Source organism: Zea mays, chromosome 3, assembly GCF_902167145.1.
Source record: "Zea mays cultivar B73 chromosome 3, Zm-B73-REFERENCE-NAM-5.0, whole genome shotgun sequence".
NCBI lineage: Eukaryota > Viridiplantae > Streptophyta > Magnoliopsida > Poales > Poaceae > Zea > Zea mays.
This window is the reverse complement of record NC_050098.1, coordinates 177,271,360-177,291,792: the sequence shown is the minus strand read 5'-3', so window position 1 is coordinate 177,291,792 and position 20,433 is coordinate 177,271,360. Positions and strand designations below refer to the sequence as shown.

Genomic DNA, 20,433 nt, shown 5'->3' with positions numbered 1-20,433 from the left:
GGACTTGACTTAAATGAGTTCCTGGCACTTAGACAAGTATGTTTAGCACATAAAACAATTGACTAAGGGTCTGTTTGGTTGGGCTATGGCTGTGAAAAAAGTTGCTTTGGGCTGTGAGCTGTGGAAAAAGCTGCTGTAGGCCGTGAGCTGTTAAAAAGCTAAAAACCGTTTGGTGGAAACCACTAAAAGTCGTAAAAATTCTTCGATATATGTTTTCATAGTTCCATCCGAAAAGCCACTAAAAGCAGGTCCAGGGGTGCTTTCAGATTTGCACTACGAGAAATTCGGCTTTTAGGAAAAGCTGCTTCCTGGATCCAGCCCTTTGGTTGGCTTTTGGCTTTTAGGGGGGCAAAAGTCAAAGCCAAAAGTCAAACCAAACACACCCTAAGTATCTAGAACTTACCTTCACACTTGATCCATCTAGATATTCCTTTGCTCAATATTATGTTAGTTCACGCAAAGTGTGTCGTGCATCTAATCATCAAAACAATATAGAAATAGCCCAAGGGCTCATTTCCCTTTCACTGTCGGCATCATCTTCCCCATGTCTCCAGTGGCGGGGGACGCACTAAATCTGATGTATTGCTAATATGACTACAAAAGAAAATACTTATTCAAGAGCTATCTTAACCTATTTACATCTAATTAATAAAATCTAAATAAAGAGAGCATCCGCGAGGGAACTAAATATAAAAAAGAGCACCGACCATGTCTCAACAGAGACAAACAAGCGCAAGCAGGGGTAAAAATATGGGATTTTTGAAGTAGGTAGGTCGAGAGATATCCTCGACAACGACGAAGGATGAGAAATAAATAAAAAAGGCATGGATGCGATGTGATCCTGCACCTTCTTGTGTCGATTCATCGCGTCCGAGAGCACATCGTGATCCAAGACACTAGTAGAGATCTTATCATCGATGACGTTCGTATTGCGTCACTGCATGTGTATATATCGTCACAGAGTAAGGTTTGTGACGAATTTGTGACGAGTTCGATTTGGTCATAGGGGTCGCGTCACATTTGTTGTGTTGTGACGGACTACTCAGTTTCGTCATCGATGTGTATACATTCTGTGACGAAAGGCGCGTTGTCATGGAAGTGAATGTATTATATGACGATCAGTTGTGGTCATAGAGGAAGGCACTTTTCCGTCATAATTCGTCGTCTGCCCGAGCAAACTGACGGCGTTGTTAACGCCGTTTGGTTGCTGTGACGGTACGGTATCGTCACAGATAGAGCCGTGGTTTGGTCATTACCAGCCGTTTGGAAGGTGTTGATGCGTATGACGTCAGCGCTGACGTGGCAGCTGACGTCACCGCTGACGTAACGCTGACGTGGCTAGTACAGTGGCAGCTGACGTGTCATATGTTCTATTATATGCCACCAGTTTGGTCACAGATGTGCAGAGAATAATTTTATTGGAAATTGCAAAATATACTAGAACAGAGGAATGAGCACACAATTCCATATTCCATAGATGAATACAACTAGTATTCCAGTGCGCATACAAACTAAGTGGACAACACTAAACTCAGTTCATAGCATCACCACTTGAGTTCACATTTCAGTTGAGTTTGCACAAACATAACAGCATATAATCAAAAGTTGACACCCACGAGCAACTAGAGTTTTTGGGTACCCTCATGTCAAAGAACAGGCCAAAAACAGCAGCTCTGACTAGCAGCCCTCATGTCGAAGAAGAGTTACCATGCAAGGACAAGAGCTTCTTGATGAGCACATTGCTCTCCTCCATCTCCTTGCTGTTCTTCTCTGTTATCTTCTTGTACTCCTCCAACTCCCTTTGTGTCCTCGCCTGCTGTTCCTCAGCTTCTTCACATTTCTTCCTGAGCTGGTCGAGTTCACCTTGAACAGCAGCCGTCGCTTCAGCTGCAAGTTGTTCCCGAAGCTCACTATGATTTGATGATGAAGCCTTGGAGGTTGCCGATGTTTTGATGCCGACGCTTTTCAGGAATTGGTGTGAGCTGCTCTGGGACAGCACCTTCGACACAAGGTGCACACTGGATGCTGGCATCTCACCTTCAGCAACAGGTTCAGCCCTCAAAGCCTCCATATGAGACTGAAATATCATGGACAGAAACAGTTACATGTTATTGCTAATGAGCAACAGCAAGATGCTGACAATAATGTGAAAACAGTGACTTTCATTTCTAGTGCACGGGTCCTACAAGGCATTAACAAAGACTATGAAAAATAGACTGACAGACTCTAAAAGCTATACATTTGATGGCAAATTATAGCAGTTACAAATTATAGCAGATTTGCTTAAAAGCTATACATTTGATGGCAAATTAAAAGCTATACATTTGAAAGACTCTATAAATAGACTATGAAAAATAATGTGAAAACAGTTACAAATTATAGCAGATTTGCTTAACAAAGACTCTAAAACCTATACATTTCTAGTGCACGGGTCCTACAAAAAATAGACTATGATATTTACTTTCATTTCAGAAATTTGATGGCAGACAAATGGCAGACAAAATAGACTATGATCGGAACTCCCCTGGGATGGGACAAGCGATCTCACTCATCGATCTCACTCCCCTTCGTTCCATCGACCCACAGCCAGCCTCCCTCATATGATCTCATAAAAATTACACTAAATAAAGAAAACAAATGAACTTACAAGTGCTTCTCTTGCCGGTTCACTCAGGCCACGTTTGGAGCTGGTATGACAGGTCTTGAAGGCGTCCACCGCATCTAGTTCTTCAGTCTGATCTAAGCTGGGTTCTTCTCGGTTTCTCTTCTGCTTCTGTTTCGTGGATAAACAATCACAGCGAAGTTTGCTCAGATCAAATGCAATAGAAGTTGAGTGCAAAAGTGCAGGTAGTAGTACAAGGTAATAGTTACTTACATATGCATGTAAGTGTGCCACATAGCAGCGAGAACCCGTAGCCTGATGAAACTTGACTTGACTGCGGTTCTGCTTGTTCTTTTCACTTATTTCCTATAAGAGAATGAACATGTCAGATTAGATCATAGGTTCAATATGCGAAGATCCTTTGCAAACGTATAGTGAAAGAACAATATATGACAAGATACCCATACCATGTTCTTTGGATCAGACCACTTTGCAACTAATGCCCTCCACTGTTCATCAGTCATGTAAGATACAGGAGAAGTTGTGCTAATCTCATTTGCAGGTACACCATTGAAGTATTTCTGCTTGAGCCGATAACGCTGGTTTTTTACCGCAGAGCGTAGCATATCGGTGCAAGCTTCCTTTGTTGCCTTGTCCTCAGTGTTAACGGAAAAGCGCCCCTATGCATATGACAATTCCATAGTTAGTCAATTCAGGTTAAGCAGTATACAAGTGAATCATAGAATCAGTAATGCACTTACATTTAGCTGTGACACAAAGCTGTTGTAGTATTTCTGGTCGTCCTTGTAATCTTTCCAACGAGTTAGGATAGGCATGGTTTCCCGAATAATGATGCCAGCCTTTGATGCAAACTTGGCAGCTTGAACAGGTTCATGTGGCCTTTTTTTGCCTTCCTCAACAGCTATGGGCAGTCTTCTTTGCATAACTTTAGTCATCCTGTCCAGTTGTTTTCCCTTGGTTGCTGCCCTGGGTCTCCTTGGTGCTCGCTGTGTAGGAGCTACAAAATATAATTCGCTTTTATTGAATAATGAAATTGTTTTGTTTCATGCAAATCAGCAAAAGAGATGCCTTATTTGACTGAAAAAATAGAACTTGCCTTCAGTTTCTTCATCTCTAGCTACATTGGCTTGAGCATCACCTGTACTGTCATGAGCAGCAGATGCCATGTCTTCCTCTTCAGCTCTGCTGAAATGATCAGCAAGTCCAGGTGTAGTACGGCTGTTGCCTTCAGCATCACCTGTACTGTCATGAGCAGCAGATGCCATGGCTTCCTCTGCAGCTCTGCTGAAATGATCAGCAAGTCCAGGTGTAGTAGGGCTGTTTGGTATGTGATCATTTCCATCTGTTGGTTCCTGTACATTGTGGCCATCTGTCTCTGTAGAGTGAAACCTTTTTGAAGATTGCTCCTCTGGTTGTGCACCTGCCCTCACTCTCTTGCTGAACCTAATGCCTGGAGCCATGTTGGGGTCTATCTTCTTCTTTGAAGCAAGGGTTGTGTTTCTACCTCTTCTAGGATACTGTCCACAAAAAAATAGTCATGTGCATTTAAAAGCAAGACCATATATTAATTAAGAGGTATGAAATAAAGAATATGAATCTAAAGGCATGAGCATATATTAAACACCAGATAAAAAACATTGAAATGCAATGCAACTATTTGGCATCCACTACTTTGAAGATAGAAGGAGCACCTTCATTGCCAGGGGTTTTGGCTGCTCATAATATTCACTGTCATCATCAGTATCTCCTTGATCATCATCGTCAAGGAGATAGAAAGAGACATATGAATCCGAATCTGAACTATTATTTATCTTGTTTGCTGCATGTTTCCCCTTTGTTGATGCAGATGGTGAGACAGAATTATTTAGAACAGAAGTATATTTGTTCAGACCCAAATCTTGCATCTTCTTTATATTCTCCTCCACTTGTTTATCCCGTCTTCTCTCATAAGCAGTTCGCTCATGTTGAACTACTTGCAAGATAGATAAGAACAAGCATACTGTGTGTATTAGATAATGTAAAGGATTTTACTAAAAGCTAAGAGGTACTACTATTTGCAGGGAAGGATTTGACTAAAAGCAAATAGATAAGATGTGTAGATTCAGTCATTATGAAGCTTGGTTATGATTGTGCAAGTTCATAATTGTGGTTGCACTGTAACTATAGTGTTTCCCCTGTTTGGTTGTGGAAATCTTTATGCAGGCTTAAACAATGTTCAAAGTACTAGCTAGTACATTGATTAGGCGATGTAGATTTACACAAGCTGATGAACAAAAAAAGTGAAGATATTCTCATCTCTTTCTACCAGCAAGGTTCAAGAAAGCACTAAGCGCTGAGCGAGCGGTATGGTGGTGAAAATGCTTAAGCGTGATTAATCGTGCTTAATCATTTTTGTTAAAAAAAGAAAAAAAATACATGATATTGGGCCACCCTTCAGCAGCCCTTAACCCCCACCTCCTCTCTTCATGAGTCTGCAGCCCACTAGGCCCACCTGCCAGGAGGCTCAACGCAAAACCCCTCTCCCGTGATGACCTAGTACTCTGCTGCCTCCTTCCACGCCCCGCGCCGCCGCCCTGTGCTCTCCGCCTCCCTCTCCCGAAGCCTATCCTCCTCCGTGCCGTACGCTCTCCGGCTCCCTCTCACGAAGCCTCTCCTCCCTCGTGCGATCTTCACCTCTACCGTGAAGCCGCTCCGCCTCTCTCTCACCAATCTGCTGCCTGCAGCCATCGTAGGTCCGTCCGCTCTCTCTCTCTCTCTCGTTGATCCGTCGATTTGCTGCCTGCTGGATTGACCCCGGAGGTGTTCCTCCTCTTCCTCTCCCTCCTCTACTCCCTTAAACATGCCGAATGGGCACGATTAAGCAGGGCCAGCGCTTAATTGCCCGCTTAGTAGGTAAGCGATGCGTTGACCCTCTGCGCAGCGCTTAACCGCGCCTAATCGCACGCCTAATCGCGCTTTCTTGAACCTTGTCTACCAGTAATAGAAACATAAGTTCTCTACTAAAACATGGATGTGACTGCATATAACACAATGTAAGGAACCAAACACAACTGTATGAGTGCACAATGATTACATAAATCAATATACAATATCTCTGATAACAACGAATGAATAATTAAACTAAATCTAGCGATGCTTAGGGTTTAGGGGTTGGACCTTTCTGACTTCTGTGCCTCCTTTTGTTCACCATCAAGGTCGTCTGCGATGACCCAAATCCAGCGATGTTAGGGTTTAGGGGTTAGCGAGAGCAATGTGGATGGGGCGTGTTAGGTGGAAGGGGCGAGAGAAATGCGGATGGCAATGAGATAGAGCGGGATGCGGCGAGTGAAGTCGGCGCCGACGCAGCTCATCGACGCGATGAGAGGTAAGGGGGCGGCTGTGAGGTACCTGGTCGAGGGGGCAGGTCGTCGACGGCGGATGTGTCCCAGCGGCGGCGGTGAGGTTCCTGGTCGAGGGGGCAGGTCGTCGACAGCCGTCGTGTCCCGGCGGCGGCGATTAGGTTTGGAGAAGTGGGGGAGAAAGAAGAGTGGGGGAGAAATAAGAGGAGTGCGGGAGATAGAGGATGAGAGCGGAGTCTGTTTTAGTGACGACGGCGAAAATGTTTTTGGCGCCCAATGTGTTTGGCAATGCGGAGTCTAATGCGTTTAAGTATACTAGCGCTGGGTATATGTCGAAAACACGTGCATAGCCCAATGGTTTGTCTTGCTAACTATAAGGCCGAGCTCCAAGGTTCAAGCGCCTGCAAGGAGACTTTTTTTGTGTTTTGCATACCATTTTATATTAATTCTTTGTTTTTTATTTATCTCTATGTTTTTTTTGCAATTATCTATTCATGGACACATTAGTTGGGTTTATGATCATGTTATAATATTTTGAAATATTTTTGCAATAGTGGTACTATACATCTCTCACTTGCAATAGCATCTCTCACTTAGTAATTAGCCTTATATGAGAGATGTATGCCTTTCTTAGGATGTGTGTCACCACTTTGTCCGAATGAGTTGAAACTATTTTGTGAACATTGTACACCAAAATGAATGGTCCATGCAAGTTTTTAGAGTTTTCTAGCTAGGCTATGGTATTGTAACAAATATCTTTACGAAATACAACAAATAATTACAGTAATTAGTAAACTAGGTTTGAAAAATGCATAACTGCACACAACATCATAGGTTGGTTCAATAAACATGCCATTAAAGTTTAAAATGATTTGGAGAAAGTGGTAGTATAGATCCATCACAAGCATGAACATGTCTCACTTAGTAATTAGCCTTATATGAGGGCTGTATGCATTTTTGTAGGATGTATGTCACCACTTTGTCAGAACAAATTGCATGTTTTTGTCAACATTGTACACCAAAATGAAGTGTACATGCAAGTTTATAGATTTTTCTAGCTACCTAAGGTTTTTAGCACTTATTCTTTAGTAAAATAACAAATACTTACATTAATAGTTAAACTAGTTCTAAAAATTGCACCAGCACAAAACATCATGGTACACCTCCATTAACACCCCAAAAAAAGGTTGAAATGATTTGGAGAAACGGGTGCTATACATGTAAATAAATAAAAGAAAAATTCGAAAATGATTGAAAAATGTAAACAAAACAAAAAAAACCTACCTATCTCGAAGCTCGAACACAAGACGCCAGGGTTCACAGCAGCAAGGAGTTACCATTGGACTAGTCACGTTTGTTCGTTAGTAACAGAGCGCAGTTATATTTAAGCATAAACTGTTCTCTGTCCAGGATGTAACCGAGCGCCCAGTTCAGAGTCTGCATTTTCAGATTGTTCAGTTCAGAGTAAACTCTGCTGCCCAGTTCAGATTGGTGCCCAGTTCAGATTGCTGCCCAGCTCAGATTTGTTGGTTATCTATTTGTTCAAAGTTCAGATTCAAATCCACAAAACTAGCTCAGATTTGTTGGTTATCTATTTGTTCAAAGTTCAGATTCAAATCCAAAAAACCAGCTCAGATTTGTTGGTTATCTATTTGTTCAAAGTTCAGTTCTCTGAGATATATAGCTCAGTCCAAAGTTCAAAGTTCAGATTCAAATCCACAAAACCAGCCAAAGTTCATAAATTCTCAAGCCCAGTTCAGATTGCTGGGTGTTCTGAGAACTCTGCCCAGTCCTCACAAGCAATCTGAGAACTCTGCCCAGCCAAAGTTCAGAGTTCTGCCCAGTCCAAAGTTCAAAGTTCAGAGTACACCTCCATCAACACCCCAAAAATCAGATTCTAAACTGCCCAGTTCAAAGTTCAGATTCTAAACTGCCCAGATGGTCATTTCATTTTCAGAGATCAGTTCAGAGTTCTGCATTTTCAGATTAAAACCCAGCTTAAATTTTGACAATAAATTAAAACTTGCTTAGATCACATGAACTGAAAATTGATTCCCATAAACCCAGCTTAGATCACATGAACTGAAAATTTTCAGATGTTCAGTTCTAAAAATACAGAAAATACAGAATACACATTCAGTTCACCACAAGTTCAGTTCACCCCAAATTCAGTATTTCAGACACACATTCAGTTCTGAAAATACAGAAAATACATTGTATCATCTATCCGTACTAATCTGAACTGAACACTTCATAAATCAACTATCAATACTAGAAATCCTCATCTTCATCTTCTATGGACATGTCATCATTGTTGTCATCGCCACCATCATTAAAATATTGAAACATTGTATCATCTTCCTCCTCATCCTCACTATCTTCAAGAATAATAGCAGCTTCCTTCTTTTTTCTTATTAGTTCCTCTAAATTGCCTTCAATTAGACTGGCTTCTCCACCTTCAACATTGTGCAGAACCTGATTATCATCACCTTCTTGCACTATATGGTCTGTATCAGAACAATAATCATCCTGATGCACATCATTATTGCCCTCATATTTTTCAACCACATCATAAATATTCCTATGTTCAAATTTCTGCACAACTCGGAAATCTTTACATTGTGGAGTTGTGTCTTGCAGGTAAAATATCTTTTTCGCTTGGTCTGCCAAGATAAAAGGATCGGACTTGTACCAAAATGACTGCACATTGATGGATTTGAAATGGCTGTCATCTCGAATGCCCACAGTCTTTCCTACTTGGTTGTACCAATCGCATCGAAATACAACCACCGACCGACGAACTTGATAATTCGAGTTATATTGTAACTCAATTACCTCTTTAAGGACACCATAAAAATCTATGTTCTCCCCATTATGTTCACCTTCAGTCATTACACCACTATTTTGTGTCTGCATGAACTTCTCACGATCCACTGTGCTAAACCGCACTCCATTAATCTTGCAAGCTGTACTAGTCTTAACTCGCCGAGCTGGGCCACATGACAGTGCCCACAGTCCTTCACTAACCAATTCTGGATTCTCATTACGCTTCTTCTCAACCTGTTGCAACAAAATTACTCAGCTGAGCAATTACATATGCATACCCAAAACTTTAGTAAACCTATAACATAAAAGTGTAGTGACTTACATGGGACATAAACCACTTTGCAAATCCTTGTTGAACCATTCGATCAACATCATTTGGACGTGCACCTTGCTGCGATAGCTCCTCCCTGTACAGACTGCATGGCATACTTTATTCATAAGCATATTTTCAAATTTAATAAACATAACATAAATTATGTAGCACATACCAAACTAACTTACGTCAAATATTCCTGTACTTCATCAGCATTATGTAGCACATACCAAACTAACTTATTCATGGTAGCATCATCAATGTACTCAGTCTTAGTACCTCCAACAAGAGTAGCACCATGCTTAAAAACAGACATGTCATTAGGCAATGGCATCTCTGTACCACTATCATCATCCTGGTTAAATCTAGTGTCAACATCCTTCATGTACCTAGAACAAAATGTTAAGGTATCACTTGCCATATATGCCTCAGCAATTGATCCTTCCGGCCTAGCCCTGTTCCTTACAAAATTTTTCAAAGTGCCTAGTCGCCTTTCTATTGGGTACATCCATCCATACTGAACAGGTCCTCTAAGCATTGCCTCATCGGGAAGATGGACACTCAAGTGCACCATGACATCAAAGAAGGCAGGTGGAAATATTTTCTCAAGCTTGCATAGGATCAATGGAATATCTCCTTTTAGCCGTTGCACAACATCTATCCGTAGATTTCTACTACATAGTTCCCTGAAGAAGGTCCCCAGCTCTGCAATTGCTTCATATACATCCTTCCTCACCAGTCCTCTAAGGCCAGCGGCTATGATTCTCTGTAGGAGTATGTGGCAAGAATGTGTTTTCAGTTTTCCAACCACCTTTGAACCATCTTCACTTATGTATCTTGCTAGGTTATCCGCAAATCCATCAGGAAACTTGATACCTTTGAGGAACTTGCAAAACTCGACTTTCTGATCCTTCCCCAACACATATGGAGCAGGTGGAGCCCTGCAGGCCGAGTTGCCATCTTGTTGCAAGTGCAGTTCAGGTCTTATGCCCATATCATACAAATCTAGCCTTGCATTATGTGTGTCCTTGGACTTGCCTGGTATACTAAGTAGTGTGCAAAGAATATTTTCACATACATTTTTCTCTATGTGCATCACATCGAGATTATGTGGAAGCATCAAATCTTTCCAATATGGCAATTGCCACAACCCAGATTTCCGGCTATAAATCTTTGGACCGTCACTACTACGCTTCCTTTTATTTCCAGTAATGTCAGCCTGCTTCCCTGGTCTGACATCTTTCACCTTCTCTAGCTCTTGTAGGACCTCATCCACAGTGAACCTGCCAGGCACAACTTTGTTTTCACGCTTACCATTGAAATCCAAGCTATTCCACCATGAATGTGTCCTTTTAAGGTAACGACGATGTCCAATGTAGCATAACTTGTTCCTTATTGCCATAGACAACGGATTCTTGTCGCAATAAATACATGCATAATACCCTTTTGTTGTTCGCCCAGATAACGTGGCCAGCGCTGGATAATCATGTATACACCATAGTACAGCAGCACGAAGGTCGAACTTCCTACCAGTACATGCATCATATGTCTTGACACCCTTCCATAGCTTCAGCAGTTCTTCAATTAGGGGCTCAAGGAACAAATCAAAATCCTTTCCTGGACATCTTGGACCTGGGATGAGTAAAGACATAAAGCAGTTTGTTGGATTCACACATTCCCATGGTGGGAGATTAAGCGGTGTCACAAGCACTGGCCACATACTGTACTGGGTACTCATGTTGCCAAATGGATTGAATCCATCGGTAGCTAAGGCTAGCCTCAGGTTCCTCGGATCATTTGCAAAACCTGGGTACTTTCGGTCAAAGTCCTTCCACGCTTCCCCATCAGCTGGATGGCTCATCACATTGGCGACTGGCTTCCTCACTTTCTTGTGCCATTGTGTTTCCTCTGAAGTTTGTTTTGAAGCAAAAATTCTTTTCAACCTTGGCAACAGTGGAAAATGCCTCAAAACCTTATATGGAACCCGCTTCGAACCAGTTTCATCTTTCCATCTAGACTCCGTGCATACTGGGCACTCATTCAATTTAGCATTAACATTCCGAAACAACACACAATTGTTCTTGCACACATGGATGTTTTCGTATCCAAGGCCCAATTCTTTAAGATATTTCATGGCCTCATTATATGATTTTGGCAACTCACTATTAGGGTATCCATCGGACATCAGCTTCATCATTGCTGAAAATGCTGTATTGCTGATTCGATAACAAGACTTCATATACAACATCCTCACCATAAAAGAAAATTTTGAATGGCTAGAACCCGGACTAAGTGCCTTCTTTGAATCTCCAAGAACTCCTGCAAATCTTGGCTCTTCTCCATCAGCCTCTGCCGCTGCAAACAGTTCACCGATCATCTCAGGTACTCCATGATCATCATCGTAAACATCATCGTCCACATCCATATGTATCCCAAAGTCATTATCATATCCTTCGACATCCTCCTCTATACCCTCAACTTCTGTATCTGCCGACTCCCCATGATGAATCCACCTCGTGTATGTAGCTGACATTCCATAAATGTGTATATGAGTTTCTACTTCACTCTGAGGTCGCAACCTTTGATTAAGACAATTCACGCACGGACAACGAATGTATGTGTCTTCTGGGTATCTTTCAGTAACAAAATTCATGAACTCTTCAACTCCTTTCACATATGCAGGTGTGAATTGTTTCCCATAAACCCATCTTCTATCCATCTATTTTGACAATAAATTAAAACTTGCATTAACTCCATAACTATGATTACATTGAACAAAATTGAAAACCACATCAAACACATGCATATATGAAATAAAATTCAAACGCACATAGAACCTTATTGTCAAAAACACAACACATCAAACCTTGTCTTTTCTCCCCGCCCTGCCGCTGTTCTGTCCACGCCCGCCGTAGCTATGTGCAAGATGCCGCTGCTTTGCCGCGCCCGAAGCTTCTCTGCCTCGCTGTTTGCAGACGACGCCGTTCTTCCAACACAGTTGGATCAATGGATCAGGCGACAAGATCGCTCGTTCGCTGCGACGCTACCCAGTTGCCGATCAAGCGGACGACGACAGACGCCGGCGTCGTTGTGTGCCGTAACCTGACGGCCGATCGCAGAAGCGCAGATCGCAGCAGGAAAAAACAGAACAGGCGAACCATGCAGATCGCAGAATGGCGGCTGGGAAAACCTGTGAACATAACGACAGATGGGAACACATTAATAAACGGATAGTTTCTTTATATACACGAACAAGTCCGTAGTCTGGTGGTAGCAACGATTTAACGCAAGCCGTAGGTCCCTGGTTCGAAGCTCCGTGGGCGCACCTTTTTTTTGCCAAATAACTAACTGCCGCTTCGTAGTGGGCCGGGTCCGCGTCGCCAGGTGGGGGCTGTGTCCCAAAAAACTGCGGCCCATGTAGGCCAAGGATCCCACGCCGTGTGTACACGTGGGCCGTTTTTTACTAAAACTCATCTGTGACCAATTTATTTCAGCATTATGTCAGCCGATCAAGCCAAATTAATCTGTGACGTTCCTTTCATTTTCGTCTATGACGTTCCTTTCATTTTCGTCTTTAATATTCAAGTCTAATCTTCGTCCCTTGTAATTGTTGACGAAGCTATCAATTTGGTCATAGAAATGTATCAATCTGTGACTGAAGTCACCAGCCTCACTAGAAAATCGTCACTAATGATCACATTCTTACTAGTGAAGATCATTAACAACACCTATAGGAAGGAGATTGAGAGAGCGGAGCGAAGCAAAGAAGAGAGGAGGGACATCGAGGCAACCATTCACAATGGTGTTGTGGAGCACAGAGAGGCGGTGGTAGAGGGTGGCACGGCGAGCGAGGGAGGATTTGGCATCAAGGAGCGCATACAGAGCATCGACGCTCTCACCTGCGCTGCGCGGAATTAGTCGTGCGCCGGTGCGAAAGTCGTTCTATTCGTGAAGGCTAGAATCTGTGTTTGGGATATATTTTTATCATTTGATACCATACCTTCTTGGTCTAGATCATGGTATTGCTCAAGCAATACTTAGCAACATTGGGCCCTCCGCCCCTGCATGTCTCCCTGGACTCCAGCCGCCTCCCTCTCTTCCCATGGCCGACCCAGCTCTTCCCATGGACGCCAGCCCTCATCCCCAGTGGCGGGGTGAAAGGGAAATGTGCCCTTGGGCCATTTCTAAGTATTTTGGTGATTGAATGCCAACGCAAGCGCTTTTGTGTTGATCTATGCAATGTGGTGGACAAAGTGCAAATCATGTCAAAAGGTATGTTTCTAGACTTAGTACTTTGTTTTATGGACTAATGTATTGTGTCTAAGTGCTGGAAACAGGAAAGATTGAATTGGAAATGAGATGGCTCTGTTTTGCCAAAGTCAGCTCAGTCTGGGTGCACCGGACTGTCCGGTGGTGCACCGGACAGTGTCCGGTGCGCCAGGCTGGCTCTTGCGAACTCGCACTCTCGGGATTTCATCGGCGGCGTACGGCTATAATTCACCGGACTGTCCGGTGTGCACCGGACTGTCCGGTGAGCCAACGGTCGGCCGGGCCAACGGTCGGCCGCACGATCTGCGCGAGACACGTGACCGAGCCAACGGTCGGGAGGGGGCACCGGACAGTGTCCGGTGCGCCAACGGCTCCCAGGCGCCAACGGTCGGCTACGCCACAGAAGGAAAGAGATCCGCACCGGACAGTGTCCGGTGTGCACCAGACTGTCCGGTGCGCCAGGCGACAGAAGGCAACGATTGCCTTCCTGGAATGCACTCAACGGCTCCTAGCTGCCTTGGGGCTATAAAAGGGACCCCTAGGCGCATGGAGGGGCACACCAAGCATTCCTTGAGCACTCTTGATCACTCACACTCCATTCTTGCGCACTTGTTCGACATTCTAGTGATTTGAGCTCCGTTCTAGTGTGCTAGTCTTTTGAGCTTAAGTCTGGGTCTTGTGTGTGCGTACTTGCTGTGATTTTTGTGTATTGTGTGAGTTGCTAATCCCTCCCTTACTCCGTGCTTCTTTGTGAACATCTTTGTAAGGGCGAGAGACTCCAAGTTGTGGAGATTCCTCGCGAACGGGATATAGAAAAGAAAAGCAAACACCGTGGTATTCAAGTGGGTCTTTGGACCACTTGAGAGGGGTTGAGTGCAACCCTCGTCCGTTGGGACGCCACAACGTGGAGTAGGCAAGCGTTGGTCTTGGCCGAACCACGGGATAAAACCACTGTGCCATCTCTGTGATTGATCTCTTGTGGTTATTGTGTTTTGTTGAGACTCCTCTCTAGCCACTTGGTATTATTGTGCTAACGTTTAACCAAGTTTTTGTGGCATTAAGTTCAAGTTTTACAGGATCACCTATTCACCCCCCTCTAGGTGCTCTCAATTGGCATCAGAGTCGTTCTCTTCAAGTAAGGGACTAACCGCCCGAAGAGATGGATCCTAAGGGCAAGGGGATTGTGATCAATGACAAGGAGAAGGAGTCATTCGTCAACGAGCCCAAGGATGACAAGCCTACCGACTCGGGCTCGGGCCACAAACGCAAAGATGGGAAGAAGAAGAAGACAAGACGCATCAAGGAGATCGTCTACTACGACGACAGCGATGAGTCCACCTCTTCCCAAAAGGACAACGACGACAACGACTACGAGAGAAGGAAACCGGTTAATTCGAACTTTTCTTTTGACTACTCTCGTATTCCGCAAAGTACAAATGCTCATTTGCTCTCCATTCCACTTGGCAAACCTCCTCACTTTGATGGAGAGGACTACGGATTTTGGAGCCACAAAATGCGTAGTCACCTATTCTCTCTCCATCCGAGCATATGGGAGATTGTGGAAAGTGGAATGAAATTTGATAGCTCGGATAGTCCTATGTTTATCAATGAACAGATTCATAGAAATGCACAAGCTACTATTGTATTGTTAGCCTCTTTGTGTAGGGACGAGTATCATAAGGTGAGCGGCTTGGACAATGCCAAGCAGATCTGGGACACCCTCAGGATCTCACATGAGGGGAACGACGTCACCTTACTCACCAAAATGGAGTTGGTGGAGGGCGAGCTTGGAAGACTCGCAATGATCAGGGGAGAGGAGCCAACCCAAACATACAACCGGCTCAAGACCCTTATCAACAAGATAAGGAGCTACGGAAGCACACGATGGACGGACCACGACGTCGTTCGTCTAATGCTAAGGTTCTTTACTGTACTTGATCTACATTTGGTGAACAATATCCGTGAAAATCCTAGGTACACCAAGATGTCGCCCGAAGAAGTTTTTGGGAAATTTGTAAGCGGGCGAATGATGATCAAGGAGGCAAGATATGTCGACGACGCGTTGAACGGTCCAATCCATGAGCCTCAACCCATTGCTCTCAAGGCAACGAGGAGCAAGGAGGCGCTACCTAGCAAGGTGGCGCAAGTTGAGGCGGCCGGACTCAATGATGAAGAGATGGCCCTCATCATCAAGCGCTTCAAGATGGCGCTAAAGGGTCGCAAGGGGCAGCCAAGCAAGACCAAGACAAAGGGGAAGCGCTCATGCTTCAAATGTGGTAAGGTTGGTCATTTTATTGCTAACTGTCCCGACAATGATAGTGACCAGGAAGAAGGGAACAAGAGGGAGAAGAAGAAAAATCATAAGAAGGCAAAAGGCGAGGCACATCTTGGCAAGGAGTGGGACTCGGATTGTTCGTCGTCCGACTCCGACAACGAAGGACTCGCTGCCACTGCCTTCAACAAATCATCCCTCTTCCCCAATGAGCATCACACTTGCCTCATGGCAAGGGAAAAAAAGGTAAGCACTCGTAACACTGGTACTTATGCTTCTTCAAGTGAGGATGAGTCTAGTGATGATGATGAAATAGATTATTCATGTTTATTCAAGGGTCTAGATAGAACCAAGGTGGATAAAATAAATGAATTGATTGATGCTTTGAATGATAAGAATAGATTGCTAGAAAAGCAAGAGGATCTCTTATATGATGAACATGACAAGTTTGTAGAAGCTCAAAAATCCCTTGCTTTAGAAATAAAGAGGAATGAAATGCTTTCTTGTAAATTGTCTACATGCCATGACTCTATTTCTAGTTTAAAAAGCATAAAAGATGACTTGACTGCTAAGTTAGAAATAGCTAATAAATCAACATCTTGTGTAGAACATGTTGTGGTTTGCACTAGGTGTAAAGATTTTAATATTGATGCTTGTAGTGAACACCTAGTTTCAATTTCTAAATTGAATGATGAAGTAGCTAGTCTTAATGCCCAACTTAAGACTAGCAAAAGCGAATTTGATAAGTTAAAATTTGCAAGGGATGCCTACACGATTGGCAGACACCCCTCAATTAAGGATGGACTTGGCTTCCAAAGGGAAGCCAAGGACTTAACAAGCCATAAGGCTCCCATCTCCGCCAAGGAGAAAGGGAAGGCCCCTATGGCTAGTAGTGCTAAAAAGAACCATGCTTTTATGTACCATGATAAAAGACAGTCTTATAGGAGTTGCAATGCTTATGATGCCTTTGACTCCCATGCCATGTTTGTTTCTGGTTCCTCCTATATGCATAGTAGAGACATGCCTAGGAAAAACATTCATCATGTGCCTAGAAAGAATATTGTTCATGTTCCCAGGAAAGTTATGAATTGACCTTCTACAATATATCATGCTTTAAATGCTTCCTTTGCTATTTGTAGAAAGGATGGAAAGATAGTTGCTAGACAATTAGGGGCAAAATGAAAGGGAGACAAAACTTGCATTTGGGTCCCTAAGGATATTTGTACTAACCTTGTAGGACCCAACATGAGTTGGGTACCTAAGACCCAAGCCTAAATTTGCCTTGCAGGTTTATGCATCCGGGGGTTCAAGCTGGATTATCGACAGCGGATGCACAAACCATATGACGGGGGAGAAGAAGATGTTCACCTCCTACGTCAAAAACAAGGATTCCCAAGATTCAATAATATTCGGTGATGGGAATCAAGGCAAGGTAAAAGGGTTAGGTAAAATTGCTATTTCATCCGAGCACTCTATATCTAATGTGTTTTTAGTTGAGTCTCTCGGATATAATTTGCTGTCTGTTAGTCAATTATGCAATATGGGATATAACTGTTTATTCACTAACGTAGATGTGTCTGTCTTTAGAAGAAGTGATGGTTCATTAGCTTTTAAGGGTGTATTAGACGACAAACTTTACTTAGTTGATTTTGCAAAAGAGGAGGCCAATCTAGATGCATGCTTAATTGCTAAGACTAGCATGGGCTGGTTGTGGCATCGCCGCTTAGCACATGTGGGGATGGAGAACCTTCACAAGCTTCTAAAGGGAGAACACGTGATAGGTCTAACTAATGTGCAATTCGAAAAAGATAGACCTTGTGCAGCTTGTCAAGCAGGCAAACAGGTGGGAAGCTCTCATCACACCAAAAATGTGATGACCACATCAAGACCTTTGGAGATGTTTCACATGGACCTCTTCGGACTCGTCGCCTATCTAAGTATAGGAGGAAGTAAGTATGGTCTTGTTATAGTTGATTATTTTTCCCGCTTCACTTGGGTATTATTTTTGCAGGATAAATCTGAAACCCAAGGGACCCTCAAGCGCTTCCTAAGGAGAGCTCAAAACGAGTTTGAGCTCAAGGTGAAAAAGATAAGGAGCGACAATGGGTCTGAGTTCAAGAACCTTCAAGTGGAGGAATACCTTGAGGAGGAAGGGATCAAGCACGAGTTCTCCGCTCCCTACACACCGCAGCAAAATGGTGTGGTAGAGAGGAAGAACAGGACGCTTATAGACATGGCGAGGACGATGCTTGGAGAGTTCAAGACCCCCGAGCGCTTTTGGTCGGAAGCCGTAAACACGGCTTGCCACGCCATCAACAGGGTCTACCTTCATCGCCTCCTCAAGAAGACGTCGTATGAGCTACTAACCGGTAACAAACCCAATGTTTCGTATTTTCGAGTTTTTGGGAGTAAATGCTACATTCTAGTGAAGAAGGGTAGGAATTCCAAATTTGCTCCCAAAGCCATAGAAGGGTTTTTGTTAGGTTATGACTCAAATACAAAGGCGTATAGAGTCTTCAACAAATCATCGGGTTTGGTTGAAGTCTCTAGCGACGTTGTATTTGATGAGACTGATGGCTCTCCAAGAGAGCAAGTTGTTGATTGTGATGATGTAGATGAAGAAGAAGTTCCAACAGCCGCAATACGCACCATGGCGATTGGAGATGTGCGGCCACGGGAACAAGATGTGCGAGATCAACCTTCTTTCTCAACAATGGTGCAACCCCCAACTCAAGATGATGAACAGGAGGCGTGTGATCAAGGGGGAGCACAAGATGATCATGTAATGGAGGAAGAAGTACAACCGACACCTTCAACCCAAGTTCGAGCAATGATTCAAAGGGATCATCCCGTCGACCAAATTTTGGGTGATATTAGCAAGGGAGTAACTACTCGATCTCGATTAGTTAATTTTTGTGAGCATTACTCCTTTGTCTCTTCTATTGAGCCTTTCAGGGTAGAAGAGGCCTTGCTAGATCCGGACTGGGTGTTGGCCATGCAAGAGGAGCTCAATAACTTCAAGAGGAATGAAGTTTGGACACTGGTGCCTCGTCCCAAGCAAAATGTTGTGGGAACCAAGTGGGTGTTCCGCAACAAACAAGACGAGCACGGGGTGGTGACAAGGAACAAGGCTAGACTTGTGGCAAAAGGTTATGCCCAAGTCGCAGGTTTGGACTTTGAGGAGACTTTTGCTCTTGTGGCTAGGCTTGAGTCCATTCGCATTTTGTTAGCATATGCCGCTCACCATTCTTTCAGGTTGTTCCAAATGGATGTGAAGAGCGCTTTCCTCAACGGACCAATTAAGGAGGAGGTGTACGTGGAGCAACCCCCTGGCTTCGAGGATGAACGGTACCCCGACCACGTGTGTAAGCTCTCTAAGGCGCTCTATGGACTTAAGCAAGCCCCAAGAGCATGGTATGAATGCCTTAGAGACTTTTTAATTGGTAATGCTTTCAAGGTTGGGAAAGCCGATCCAACTCTTTTCACTAAGACTTGTGAAGGTGATCTTTTTGTGTGCCAAATTTATGTCGATGACATAATATTTGGTTCTACTAACCAAAAGTCTTGTGAAGAGTTTAGCAGGGTGATGACTCAGAAATTCGAGATGTCGATGATGGGCGAGTTAAGCTACTTTCTTGGGTTCCAAGTGAGGCAACTCAAGGATGGAACCTTCATCTCCCAAACAAAGTACACACAAGATTTGATCAAGAGGTTTGGGATGAAGGACGCCAAGCCCGCAAAGACTCCGATGGGAACCGACGGACACACCAACCTCAACAAAGGAGGTAAGTCCGTTGATCAAAAAGCATACCGGTCTATGATAGGGTCTCTACTTTATTTATGTGCTAGTAGACCAGATATTATGCTTAGCGTATGCATGTGTGCTAGATTTCAATCCGATCCTAAGGTGTGTCACTTAGTGGCTGTGAAGCGAATTCTTAGATATTTAGTCGCTACGCCTTGTTTCGGGATCTGGTATCCAAAGGGGTCTACCTTTGACTTGATTGGATATTTAGACTCCGACTATGCTGGATGTAAGGTCGATAGGAAGAGTACATCGGGGACGTGCCAATTCTTAGGAAGCTCCCTGGTGTCATGGAGTTCTAAGAAACAAACCTCTGTTGCCCTATCCACCGCTGAGGTCGAGTACGTTGCCGCAGGACAGTGTTGCGCGCAACTACTTTGGATGAGGCAAACCCTCAGGGACTTTGGCTACAATCTGAGCAAAGTCCCACTCCTATGTGACAATGAGAGTGCTATCCGCATGGCGGATAATCCTGTTGAACATAGCCGCACAAAGCACACAGACATCCGGTATTACTTTTTGAGAGACCACCAGCAAAAGGGAGATATCGAAGTGTTTCATGTTAGCTCCGAGAACCAGCTAGCCGATATCTTTACCAAGCCTTTAGATGAGCAGACCTTTTGCAAGTTGCGTAGTGAGCTAAATGTCTTAGATTCACGGAACTTGGATTGAATTATAGCATACATGTGTTTATGCCTTTGATCATGTTCCTTATGCATTTTGTTGTTTATTTATGGTGCTCAAGTTGTACAAGCACTCCCCGGACCTTTCAAGTCCATTTGCAAGGGATGCACAAAATTAGGGGGAGTTGTGCTACAACTTGACCCTTTGAGACTAACTATATGCTTGAGTTTGATTAATTTAGTCTCAAAGGTGGTTTGAAAGGGAAAAGGTGGACTTGGACCATACAAGACTTCCACTGCACTCCGATGATAGAGTAACTTTTCCAAGTTCATCTTCGTACTCTTATTGCCTTTTTATTCTTAG

At 43.7% G+C, this 20,433-nt stretch overlaps 1 protein-coding gene across 1 annotated transcript; it reads right to left on the bottom strand.

Moving 5' to 3' along the window:
- Positions 1 to 1,451: 1,451 nt before the first annotated feature.
- On the bottom strand, positions 1,452 to 2,692 carry LOC118476724 (uncharacterized). Its single transcript, XM_035966370.1, has 2 exons — positions 2,648 to 2,692; positions 1,452 to 2,077 (listed from the first exon to the last, which is right to left on the bottom strand). The coding sequence occupies exon 2, from the start codon at positions 2,069 to 2,071 to the stop codon at positions 1,688 to 1,690; it is 384 nt and encodes a 127-aa protein (XP_035822263.1). The 5' UTR covers positions 2,072 to 2,077; positions 2,648 to 2,692; the 3' UTR covers positions 1,452 to 1,687.
- Positions 2,693 to 20,433: the final 17,741 nt, after the last annotated feature.

Coding starts and splice junctions, on each gene's coding strand:
- LOC118476724 (XM_035966370.1), bottom strand. CDS start 2,071: ATGGAGGCTTTGAGGGCTGAACCTGTTGCTGAAGGTGAGATGCCAGCA.